The sequence below is a fragment of the Papio anubis genome, chromosome 3 (genome assembly GCF_008728515.1).
Source record: "Papio anubis isolate 15944 chromosome 3, Panubis1.0, whole genome shotgun sequence".
Classification (NCBI taxonomy): domain Eukaryota; kingdom Metazoa; phylum Chordata; class Mammalia; order Primates; family Cercopithecidae; genus Papio; species Papio anubis.
The window spans coordinates 130,592,692-130,605,277 of record NC_044978.1 but is presented as its reverse complement, the minus strand read 5'-3'; the positions used below and the strand labels follow the sequence as shown (position 1 = coordinate 130,605,277).

At 39.8% G+C, this 12,586-nt stretch overlaps 2 protein-coding genes across 2 annotated transcripts in view; one reads left to right on the top strand and one right to left on the bottom strand.

Moving 5' to 3' along the window:
* Positions 1-2,722, bottom strand: part of PTPN13 (protein tyrosine phosphatase non-receptor type 13) — a 222,809-nt gene extending 220,087 nt beyond the window's left edge. Inside the window, exon 1 of the mRNA XM_031664826.1 lies at positions 2,632-2,722. The gene's annotated coding sequence lies outside the window, so the exon portion shown is untranslated. The remainder of the gene's footprint in view (positions 1-2,631) is intronic.
* The window catches only part of LOC110743372 (single-stranded DNA-binding protein homolog sam-10-like), a 43,189-nt gene continuing 33,172 nt past the window's right edge, over positions 2,570-12,586 (top strand). Inside the window, exons 1-2 of the mRNA XM_021939063.1 lie at positions 2,570-3,689; positions 9,796-9,870. Of these exons, the coding sequence (XP_021794755.1) occupies positions 2,570-3,307 (738 nt within the window). The 3' untranslated portion in view covers positions 3,308-3,689; positions 9,796-9,870. The remainder of the gene's footprint in view (positions 3,690-9,795; positions 9,871-12,586) is intronic.

Here is a 12,586-nt window from a genome sequence, read left to right as displayed (position 1 = left end):
ATTTAAAACAAATAAAATAAAATTAGCTGGGTGTGGTGGTGTACACCTGTGGTACCAGCTACTTTGGGGGCTGAGTTGGGAGGATTGCTTGAGCCTGGGAAGCTGAGGCAGCAGTGAGCCATGATTCGAAACTGAGCAACAGAGAGAGACCCTATCTTAAAAGCTATCTCTAAAAAGTTTAGTTCCTGAGTTGTTTGACTCATTTTAATTTTCAAATTAAAAGAGAGTTTTTCAGGGATTAAAAAAAAAAAAAAAGGAAGTCCAGACCAAAAGATTCTTATCATTCCCATCAGCACTGATTCTTCTATCCTGAGACCCATTATCTATTCTCCTTTTTCAGGCCCCTACCTTGTAAAGTGATACTCAAATGAGTCATACTTGGTTGCATCAGAGGCCAATGGGAGAACACTTTGAACCACACAGAGTTCTCTCAAAGCATATTCCAAAACAAGTATATGTTGACAGGAGTAACTACTAAATGCACTGGCTTGGAGTATGGTTGTGTGTCTTTTCCATTTCAAATGGTGTTAATTATAATTTAATTATACATAAAAATGTTTTGGGGTTTATTTAAAAATTACACCCTCTGTCAAAAGAAGAGGGTGAAGAGGAAAAAGAAAGAAGTCATAGTTTATCCCTTATAGTCCTTCTCTCCAGTACATTTGGGGCTGGGCACTAAGATGAGCTGGAAAAACATACACTCAATTGACATGGGAGAAGCTACAACATTTCTCCATCCAACCCTTAACATATTAAAGACAGAACAAATCAACACCTGTTTTTCTCAATAACGAAGAATACATAAATTTCATTCATTCAAAGATGATCACCTACCATCTTCTACTCCAAAACAAATGATTAGCTAATTCCCACATTCACATACTGTATTTAGGAGGCAGCCCTCAAAAACAACAACAAAAAGATAATTTAAGTTTTATAACGTGACCCCTATCATAGTATTAAAATCTGCCTTTTAAATTGACACTGGTTTTAATGGTGTGCGTGTATGTAACTTGTGACATGAAAAACCATTTATATTTTTGGATGCTGGTAATCACCCTTAAAAATATAAGTAGGCTTAACATGCAAGTAAAAGTGGTGAGACAAATATAAATTCAAAGATAAACCTACATAATGGTAAAGCAAGCTATAATTCTCTAATTGTAGAAGTGAAAAACACTATGAAATCAGACCTTTTCTTAACAACTAACCTCAAATATTTTTCTATTTTTAGTTCTAATTTCCATCCTATCCTCTCCCCACACATACTCCCACAAAGCCTCTAGAACATCAAGTAGAACACAATGTTATGAACAAAGTATAATAAACAAGATTGGACATCAATGAGCCTCTGTATAAATTTACTAAATCAATGTATGTATGAATTTACTAAAAAATGCTCCTAGTGATATTAAAACTAGAAATAATTTGTATCTTGGCACCATTACAAGCAGCCAATGAGCATGAAGCAAGTTTTCACCTGGACGCTGCCAACACAGTCATCAAGACTTTGGGAAAATACCAAAGCTTGTTTCATAATACATCCACTTTTACTTTTTTTCCCCCATCCTTTAGTAAACTTTCTAGATATAAATTTTAAAATCTTAAAATTTATAATTAGTTACCAGCGCCCTTCGTCCCACAGATCAGGTGTCCTACATTTTGTTCAGGTCCTGCCTTGAAAACAAACCCGATTGCCCCATTTTCTGAGAGGGAGCTCAGCTCCAGGCAGCTCCCTATGAAGTCACCGCGTTTGTTGTTTCAAAGATGCAATTAAATGAAAATGACACAAGGCTGTCGAATAGATTAGTTGGAAGTGTGCGGTGGTGTCGATCATATACGTGTATGGCCAATGAAAACTGTATTGCTGTAAATCTCTTAGTGATATTTCTCCCCATCTTCCTCTCTCCATTATATTCACAACACAAGGAATTAAACTTTTTAAGAATTTTCTTGACTTTGGTTTAACTTTAGCTTCCCAGCTGTCTGCTCTTACAGTATCACGTAATGAGCAAAGCGGCGGGGCTAGGGGGCCGGAGGGTAGAGTGTTAATTTTAGCGAGCAGAAGAAAAGCAATAAAAGAGCTTGCATCAGACAGTGTCTCTCTCTCTCTCTCTCTGCCCCCTCTTCCTCCGCTTCCCCGCCATCCCACCCCCTTCTCGAGCCCTTACACATACACATTCTTCTGGGCGGCCTCTAACCACACCATCTCCACAATCATTTGCAGAAATTAGAAACAGACTCCGGGAGCCCTTCCCTTAAGCACGCACAGAGCGGAGCTGTGCAAGCACGACGGGGCAATGTCACTCCCTGTTACCCCACAATCTCGTACTCCCCCTGTGGGTTTCGTTCCCGAGATCCGGCTTTCTTCCGCTGAGGAGATGGATCTACCTACTCCGCAATGGAGTTTCATCTCATTCTTCCCCACTCCAGTCACCCCACCCCCACTCTAAAGTACAAAAACACCCCACCACCACAACCAAAGAAAAGTTCCTTCTACCAGGGCAACAGAGGAGTTGGGTTTAGGGACTGGAGCAAAAGCAGAGACAGGAGGAAGAGAGCTAGCGCAATGTACTTTGTTTTGCACTTCTGCACATGCAGCGCAGAGCCCAGGGCGGCTCTCTTCCTTACCGGCTGGTCCCGAGACCAGGTCCTGCTACTGGAGCGCCGGGCTAGGGCTGCGGGGACGCGGCGTCGGGGCGGGCCGCCGGCAGCCGCCGCGGGCGCCGAGAGCCACCACCTCTTCTCCCACAAGCGGCTGCGGGCGTGGGCTGAAGGAGCTGGAGAAGGAGCCTGGGGAGGGGGGAGAAGAGGAGCAGCATCTCCTCCTCCTCCTCCTTGCCTCGGAAACGCCCCTCCAGCGGCGATCCCAGCCGACTGCCGGACCCCCGAGCGCTCAACGCACCCCCGCCGCCCTACTGTGCTCGACGCCCCTCCAAGAGCTTCGCCAGAACCTTCCGGCGCGGGCAGCTCAACTCCTGTAGGCGACTCTGACCGCTGCCGAGGCGGACCGGGGAGCTACGGAGCGCGGCTCGCCAGCACGACGGTCTCTAGGGACCGTGAGCATGGTGTGTCACCCTCGCCTCAGCGCGGCCGCCGGAGCTACTCGCACTACTCGGGCTCCACCTCGGGCAGCCGCGCCGGCTCCGCCCCCCCGGTCCTGTCACTCAACCATTCCCCGGCTCTGGGAGGACCGCAGATGTCCGACCCCGAACTCCCCTCGACCTCATTGGCTCGCCTGGCCTCCAGCTCCGCCTCCTCCCTAGGGACTAGGTCGCCGGGGAGACCAGCGCCCCGGTTGCCATGACAACCGGTGCCTTGGGCCTGGCTTTTCGCGTTCTTCGGACTAGCCGGAGGCTCAGGTTGGTGACCAAGCGGCAAAGTTCCTAGCGCCTGTAGTGTGAACTCCAACTTTTAGGCCAAGTTGAAAATGCAGCCGACGGCCCCCACACTTCTAACTTCAGAAACAGAACTTCATGACCCTAGGGAGTGAGGAGGAGAGTGAAAAATGCATAAGTGCTGGCTCCTCCCTTACCCTTCGCTGCCTCGCAGCCTTGTTTCTATATTCTCACCGGGAGCTTTGGACTTTGAAAGGATGAGGAGAATGGGGGAGAGGAAGAGCGTGGCTTTGCCAGCTCCCTGCAGCAATACAGCAACTTAGAAATGGCGGGGTCAACGAAAAAAACCCGGTGAGTTTTCCCACGGTTGTAAAGCGATCTTCAAAGGTGTGGTGACAGCACAACGCCAAATGCCCTAGGGAAAACTCAAATTCTCATATTTTTGAAAAAAGTTTGTAAATACTTGCCTTGTTATTTTCTCTGTGAGACTAAAATAATCCCGAAGTTTGAAAATTTAAGGAAAAGGTTTAACATAGTCGATAACTTCCAGCTTTTTTGTATACACTAAAACTTGGCCAAGGTATATCCAGACAGCTATACCCCTCCTTGCTGCAAGCCGAAATATTTGAGTTTCAATAGTTAAACAAGAGAGTCTTGCTGAATTCATGAACAAATAATATCCTGTGATTTGAGTTTTGAAAGTTTTGGTTTATTCTCAGAGGTATAAGGTAAACTGGTCCAGTCTGGAAAGGGTACCTGAAGATAAATTTAGTCTGAGACCGTTAATGTGGAGCCCTAGGTAAATCTGAATTTCATGCCTGGCTCCAAAGTGGAGGGATCTGAGGCTTATTTGGCTTCCCCAAGAAAGTCAAAGCAGCAATTCTACGTTCCCTAGCCCCTGAGGCTGCCATACATGTATGATAAATGAGGGAATTAATAGTAATGATTTATCTTTGGCGAGCACTTGCGTTTTCATTATATCATTTACTAAATGAATAACTATGATAGATATCTTCAGTCAAATATGCCTCGCAAGTATGCATTGAATGTGATTACTCACAGGGCTAAACACAACGGAAAATGCACAGCAGAATTTTGAGATTAAGTCTCTGCTCCCAAGGAGCTAACCTGGGGCCTAAGAAAGAAAACTAGCACTCTTGAAACAATTTGAGAATAATAATAGCTAAAATGTGCAGCCAAACTTTGAGTAGGTAGCAGGTAAGAGAAAGTCTGCTATGTAAAATGGGCTAGATTCCTCAGTTTATGGAAGAGGGGAATTTACCCCGGGCTTTGATGAATGCAGCAAAGATGAGGAAAGTCAGTTGAGGGAAACAACAAAAACTAAGAAGCAGCAGCAGGAATGAGTGGTGAAAGTAAATAACAGGCCAGGCTCCCTGGACTGCAGACACAAGTGAATGAATTCTTCCCCCATTTTTAAATGTTCTGGTTCATCTCTTAGGGAGGTGGGAAAGGCAGGTTGGGAAGAACAGAAACTTTCATGAAACATCTGCCTCTGTTTGCCTCTGAAAGAAAGCTCATGTATTTATTGGAAAGAAAAGCAATATCCTTAATTAATGGCTGCAATAGATTGTGAATTCACATCAGAAAGAAGGTATAGCAAGTATAGTGTTGTAAATTTCCACAAAGTAGACAAACCACAGTGTTGTTAGCTTTTTTCCTTTTCTTTCTCTTCTCATTTATTTATTTATTTATTTATTTGCGTTAAGGCCATTTCAGGTGGTTGCCCTCAAGGCATTTTCACCAGTAATCCCTCTGTTTTGGATGAGCTGAAAGACTGGTTTTAAAATACAATCTGATAAAAAGTACACACAAGGGAAATCTACAGGTTAAATTCCTTTTGGATATAATGTAAGTCACTACTAACAAATGGAACCCAACACTACATTACAAATGATATACCAAAATTAAGAGAAATTATTTCATGTATATAGTAATGGCAATAGTCCAAGAATAGAAAATTTTCTCATCTGCTTGATTATATTAATAAGTCAAAGGAGGAAAACATTATGAGGATCTCAGTTGATGCTGAAAAGGATTTTGTAAAGTCCAGCATCATTCCCAATAAAAATTAGATTTTGGAATAATTTAAATATATATGTGGTATACTAAAGCCAGCAACTTCCTTTATAACATAACATTGTAATTATTCCTATTGAAGTCAAGTACAGGCAAGAATGTTCACTATCACATTGTAACAATAGAAATGATAGCCAATGCAATTAGATATAAAATAGAAATAAGAAATTAAGTACTGTAAATAAGTCAGGATTGTCATTTGTTTGCAAATAATATGAAAACTCCAAAGCATCAACTGAAAAACTCTTAGAGGCAACAAAAGATGAATTAAGATAACTAGTTATAAAATTAGCATACAGGGAGTGGGGCACAGTGGCTTATGCCTGTAATTCCAACACTCTAGGAGGCCGAAGTGGACAGATCACTTGAGCCCAGGAGTTCAATACCAGTCTGGGCAACATGGTGAAACCCTTTCTCTATAAACAATAAAAAAATTAGCCAAGCATGGTGGGATGCACCTGTAGTCCCAGGTACTCTGGAGGCTGAGGTGGGAACATTGCTTGAGGCCAGGATGTTGGGGCTGAAGTGAGCCATGATCACACCACTGCACTACAGCCTGGGCAACAGAGTGAGATCCTGCCACAAAAATAACAATAACAATAATAATAATATAATAAAAACATACGAAAAGAACTTTCTCATGTATTATCATAACCAATTTGAAAATGCAATATAAAAAGAATCCGTCCCACTTACAGTAGCCGCAAAAATTTAAGTAGCTAAAAATAAACACTAAAATAAATTTATGAAACTGGCTGGGCATGGTGGCTCATACCTGTAATCCTAGCACTTTAGAAGGCTGAGACAGGAGGGTTGTTTGAGCCCAGGAATTCAAGACCAGCCTGGGCAACATAGTAAAACCCCATATTTATTTAAAATAAATAAATAAATAAATAAAGTAAAATATAAACAAAAGTTATAAGACGTACTTTAAAAATGATATAATTTGTAGTGGACTATGATTGTGCCTATGAATAGCCACTGCATGCTAGCCTGGGCAACACAGCAAGATCCCATCTCTAAAAAAAATTTTAGAATCATGACAGACTTATGACAAGTAACAATGTTTGAAATAAAAAAGAAATATACTTTTAAATACCGAGGTTGAAACAATGTATAATTATCTTTTAAAAGTAAGTTATATATCAGGTATAATTCTTTTGGTTTTTCTGTTGTTGGTTTTTTTTGAGACAGGGTCTTGCTCTATTACCCAGGCTGGAGTGCAGTAGTGCAGTCACAGTTCACTGCAGCCTCGACCTCCTATGCTCAAGCTATCCTCCTGCCTCAGCCTCCTAAGTAGCTGGGACTACAGGTGCACACCACCATGCCCAGCTAATTTTTAAAAAAAGTTTTGTAGAGAGGGGTCTTGCTATGTTGCCCAGATTAGTCTCAAACTCCTGGGCTCAAGCAATCCTCCCTCCTTGGCCTCCCAAACTGCTGGAATTACAGGTGTGAACCACCACACCCGGCCTATCCAGTATAATTCTAATCAAATGTCCAACAGAATACTTTTAGGAATTTGATAAAATAATTTAAATATTCATTTGGAAGAGTACCATTCAAAAATAAGAAGAGTCTTGAAAAGAAAATAAATGAGTGGGAGTTACATAAAAACTATTAAAATAAATTATAAATTAGAATGATTAGCAGCAGACTCAAGCAGTCAACTAGGTACAGGTAAAGGGCAGGATGATGTGTATCATTCAGGTTACAGTGTTGAGAAACCTAGTTATTTCTTGTGTATCTTTTCAGACACACACACCTAAATATCCTTTTCCAAAGGATATTACTCATCTAATATATTGATTTTTTAAACTTCATAATATCTATTTGACTTTAGCTTCCCAGCTGTTATTTCTGTTATCAGATGCTTTAGATGAGTCTAGTTCTTTTGAAAGGCTGTGTAGTATTCTGTTGCTTAGATGTAGCATGATTTACCTCCTCACTTTTCAACGAGTATATACGTTATTTCCAAGCCTTTGCTATTCCTTTTTTTTTTTTTTTTTTTTTTTTGAGATGGAGCCCCGCTCTGTCGCCCAGGCTGGAGTGCAGTGGCCTGATCTCGGCTCACTGTAAGCTCCGCCTCCCGGGTTCACACCATTCTTCTGCCTCAGCCTCCCCAGTAGCTGGGACTACAGGCGCCTGCCACCACGCCCAGCTGATTTTTTGTATTTTTAGTGGAGACGAGGTTTCAAGTTGAAATATGTCTCTTTGTATCCGATTCTGGCTTACATGTAGTGTACATCTGTAGGTTTAGCTTCTAGAAGTAAAATTGCTGGGTTAAAGAACATTTTCCTTGGGTTTTTTTTTTTTTTTTTTGAGATGGAGTTTTGGTCTTGTCACCCAGGCTGGAGTGCAGTGACGCAATCTCCGCCCACTACAACCTCGCCTCCCGGGTTCAAGCGATTCTCCTGTCTCAGTCTCCCATGTAGCTGGGATTACAGGCGCGAGCCACCACGCCCGGCTAATTTTTGTATTTTTAGTAAAGATGAAGTTTTACTGTGCTGGCCAGGCTGGTCTCCAACTCCTGACCTTAGGTGATCCACCCGCCTCGGCCTCCCAAAGTGCTGGGATTACAGGCGTGGGCCATCGTGCCCACCCACGTTTTACATTTTGATAGACAAAACCAGGCTGCCTTCCAGATAAGTGATACAAGTTCCAGGCATCCTAACAAAGATGGAAAGTTTGGTAGCACACCATGTTTCCCCACATCTTCACCAATACAGCATTATCAAACTGTTTTTATCTTTCCCAGTCTAATAGATATAAATTGATATCTCATTACAGGTATAATTTTCGATTCTATTTGAGGATTTTTTCTATGCTTACAAGCCATTTTTGTTGTTGTTGTTGTTACCAAAAATATTCTCCCATATTTTCTTTTAAAAGTTTTATGGCTGTTTTTCACATTATATTTTTTCATCCATATGGAATTTATTTTGGTGATAGCAGCAGCGACCCAGTTGTCCCCACATCTTTACCTAATAATTCAGCTTTACCCCCACAGAAACGAAATCCTCTCTGTATCATATACAAATTCCTGTATGTTCTAGGGTCTACTTCCAAGCTCTTTTCTGTTTAATAACATTTAGATTTCCATATAAAAATCTGAGTCATAACATACTAGAAGGAGGTATGAGTGAATTCATTTAGAGCATTTGAGTCTTGTTTCCACACGTGATAAAAACCAAAAACTTAAAAGAATTTGTACATTTTACTACATAAAATATAATAAAAAGTTTCTGTAAGTAATAGAAAGATCATGTTACTTTGTTCCATTTGGAAATACAATTTCAATGTCTTTCACAATTTATGTTTATATCCTGTAATTTATTCTACTTCAGAAATGTATCCTATATATATTTATATACATGACCAGATATATGATCAAGGATATTCATTGCCTTATTGTTGATAGTTATAAAATCAAAAACAAAATAAATGTCCATACTAACAGAATGATTAAACCCTGGTAAACCAATATATATGATCTAGCAACAGAATCAAGTTGCCATATAATATGATCTGATTTCTGTTTAAAAATACCTATATCTATAAATACACATGGAGATATTTTTCTATTAACAATGTTTGAGGATTATAATTACAGAAAACATTGCATTTCTGAAATTAAAAAAAATCTTTACAGCAAGCATATGTTACTTTTGTTATAAAAGATCCACATCAATTATTGCTACTCCTACTAAGGAAATTAGAAAACTGGCCATAACAAATATTGGGCTTTTAATGGCATATGGGGCCTCAGGTTGTTCATCACTTAGGGACTGTACTCATGACACACTCTAAATCAAGAATATTTTATGTTGGACCCATGAACAACCACATAATGGACCCCCCAGACTATTCCAGGTATGTGTGATGGTGCTTTTTTCTAGGGAAAATGTCCATACTTTTTTTTCTCCTTTTAAAAGATGGGTCTTGTTCTCTTGCTCAGGCTGGAGTGCAGTGGCTGTTCACAGGCACAGTCATACTGTGTGGTGGCCTCAAACTCCTGGGCTGAAATGAATCTACAGCCTCAGCCTACCAAGTAACTGGGAGTAGAGGCATGCATCACCACACCCAGCTTCATCCATAATTTTTTGACAAATTCACAAAGGGGTCTATATCTCTCCAAAGTGTTAAGAGTGTGTGTTTAAATGCCAGTGATTTTTAAATGCCACCTTTTACCTCAAAGGCTGAAATGAATTCTGGGCTAATCTAAATCTGTAAATAGCAGTGTTTTCCCAGCTGGCTTCTTGTGTTCATCTCAATGTGCAATATTTGTATTCTGACTTGCCAACTATGTTAGTGTTTTTCCCTACTTTAAGCCCAGAAGCATATTATCCTTTCTTGCTTACAGAGTAAGAGCTGTGATGGGAACGTTGCCCAGGTGAGAAGCAGAAGCGCGATAAGTAATCCACCAAAACATGAGCAGGTAATTGAAGCACAGACTCTGACAGTGCTTAAGGAAGACTTTGTGAGGCAATGCTAACACTTCCAAGTGAACCAAGAATTAGCTAGGGGAAAAAAATGCAGTGATAGAAACCAGATAGGACTACAATTACCTTCAGGTCCATTGAATACACAAGTTATTTTCTTTTGGTAGTAGCTGAACCCTCTTTAAAATTTGAGAATTCCCCTAGGATGCAGAGTCACATGACTGAAATGACATAGATAACTAAACACTGGGACAAAGTACATTGAAAAGAACACAGCGTTTGCACTCAGAAAACCTAAGTACAAATCTTGGAAAGTCACTTAATTTTTTTTTTTTTTTTTTGAGACAGAGTCTCGCTCTGTTGCCCAGTATCTTCCTCATTTACAAAGTGAAGGAAATAAGAGTAGCGAATATGTTCCACACGATAGCCTGTACTGTTTTTTCAATATTCAGCAGGAGCAAATACAATATATGCATGAAAACTGTAAGCTTTAGTTCACTATTTTTTAAAAAGCCGAACAACAAAAAGCTTTACAGGTTTTGGGAATTACTGAATATTTTAGGCTTGAGATAATTTTTGGACATAATTTTTTCATTCTGAAGAGAAACGTTGGAAAATATTTACAGGCACCAGGACTTGCTAGATCTATGAAATACTAAGACAGAAAAATTTAATTGTGGTGCTCCTGTAACTTCCACTTTTCTTTGCAAATGAACTTCTTTTGTATATTTAGCCCATTTCCAGTTTTCCCCTACTGGCCCCAAACTGACCAGGGCTACTTAGTTATGCTTAGTAGAGCTGGCTACACCATAAAAGCAACCATCTATTCTTATTGGATTTTCCAGGTGCTTCAAGGCTCTACCTGAACCAAAACATTTCCCTCACCTAAATTTATTGGCTAGAAATTCTCACTTTTAGTCATTAATGAGTTAAACTGCAAAGGTGTTATCTTTAGAAAGTCATAGTTAAAATTCATTTTATTTTCTAGCTTTCTCTCTTCACACCTTAATGTGGATTAGTTTATCAGATTAGTTAGTTGTCATTTTAAACCCTGAGGGAGAGAGATACTGGAGCTGCACATTCTAATTAATGAAGGGGAAGTGGGAAAGAGGGGAAGACAGTTTCGATGATGAGTGGAAGAGAGAGAGAGGAATTTGGTGGGGGAGAGGTATGTGGTATGAGGGTGGCCCTCGGGGCTAATGATACCAAGGGAGGGGATGAAGGAAGTATATGTAGTACTAAAGGGGTGTGACACTGAAGTCAAACTGCCTAATTCACAATTTTTACTAGGGTTGGTCCTGTCTCTGACTCATTTCTACTACTTGTCCTGGCAAGTTATGTAACTGCCTATTCAGTTTGGTTGAAGGGAATATGGCAAATAAGCATAACCCTTCTGTTTTTTTGAAACTTAGCCATGTTAGAACATATACTAAGTAATTTAATGTGAATATGCTCTAATCCTGACCCATAGGGACTTGCCTTAGGGTTCATGGCTGCTAATCTTGATTTGTAAAAGTATTCCCAGAAATGAAGACCAAGACAGAAGTTAAACTTTCTAGTTTATCTTCTGGCTTAAAGAGTGTGATTTCATATTGTCTGATGGGAGTGAGCTGCTGTGCAAGAGAATTGATCATTAAGGGCTTTGTTAGGTGGAATTAGAGCATTTAATTTAAACAGGTATCACTTGAAAATAATTTTTTTTAAGTTGATTGTCTTGCTTTTTACATCTCCCCCTATAATGACCAGTAGAAAACTTAGGAGGAAAATGGTCATATCTACAGAGACTAGTTGTTAGTTTAGGGCCAAACCCAGACTTATGATATTCATATTAAAAGGGGAACTTGCCACATTCAACAACATGAAGAGGGGAAATTTGTCTTAGAGCGCTGAATCGGTTAGGATAAGTAGTTCTTCAGCTGTTCTAAAAAGTTAAAGAACTATAAAATATTACACACATATGATGTAAGCATTGTATTTTCACTAACAACCTACCATTATGCATTCATTAGCCAATCTTTTGATGCTAGGCCAAGGCCTCTTGACCATGGATCTACTGTTGGGAGTTCTAGATTGTCTTATTTACATAAACACTTTCCATAAGGCAAAACCTACGGTTTTTTGTTTTAGTTTTTGTTAAAGGGAACATATAACTTGAGGACACTTGTGAAATAATATGAGTTTAGAATGCTTCCATTAAATTTATTTTTGCAATTTATTCTGGTTTTCTTGCCCATAGTAATTTATTGCAATGATTAGTCTTTCCATAGCATTCAATTTCATTTTTACAAAATGAAGAGATATTAATACTGCATACAAAGTCTTCGAGTGTGGAGAGGGAAAAAAAAAGACTTTTTTACCCTTCTAATGATATGGTTATTACAGTATACCATTAATATGAACCTGAAGAAGTATAAACTCTACTGCCTTTAATCAAAGAATATACTCCAATTACTCAGCTTTCAATAAGCGTTCTCTTGCTTTCTTGTTTGAATAATCTTCCTTTCTCTGGTCCAGTTCTCTTATTGGGAAAGTCTTCTTAATAGCAGCTTGAATTGGATTAAAAGTTGGATAAAAGTGTTAGGTAAAAGTCCTGGGTTGGATATTGTTGAGCTACTGTCTTGGACTTTTAATCCAAGACTTTTATTGGATAAAAGTCTTCTCAATAGCAGCTTCAAGCTTCTCTTCACCAATAGCAACTTGAATTGGGTGAAG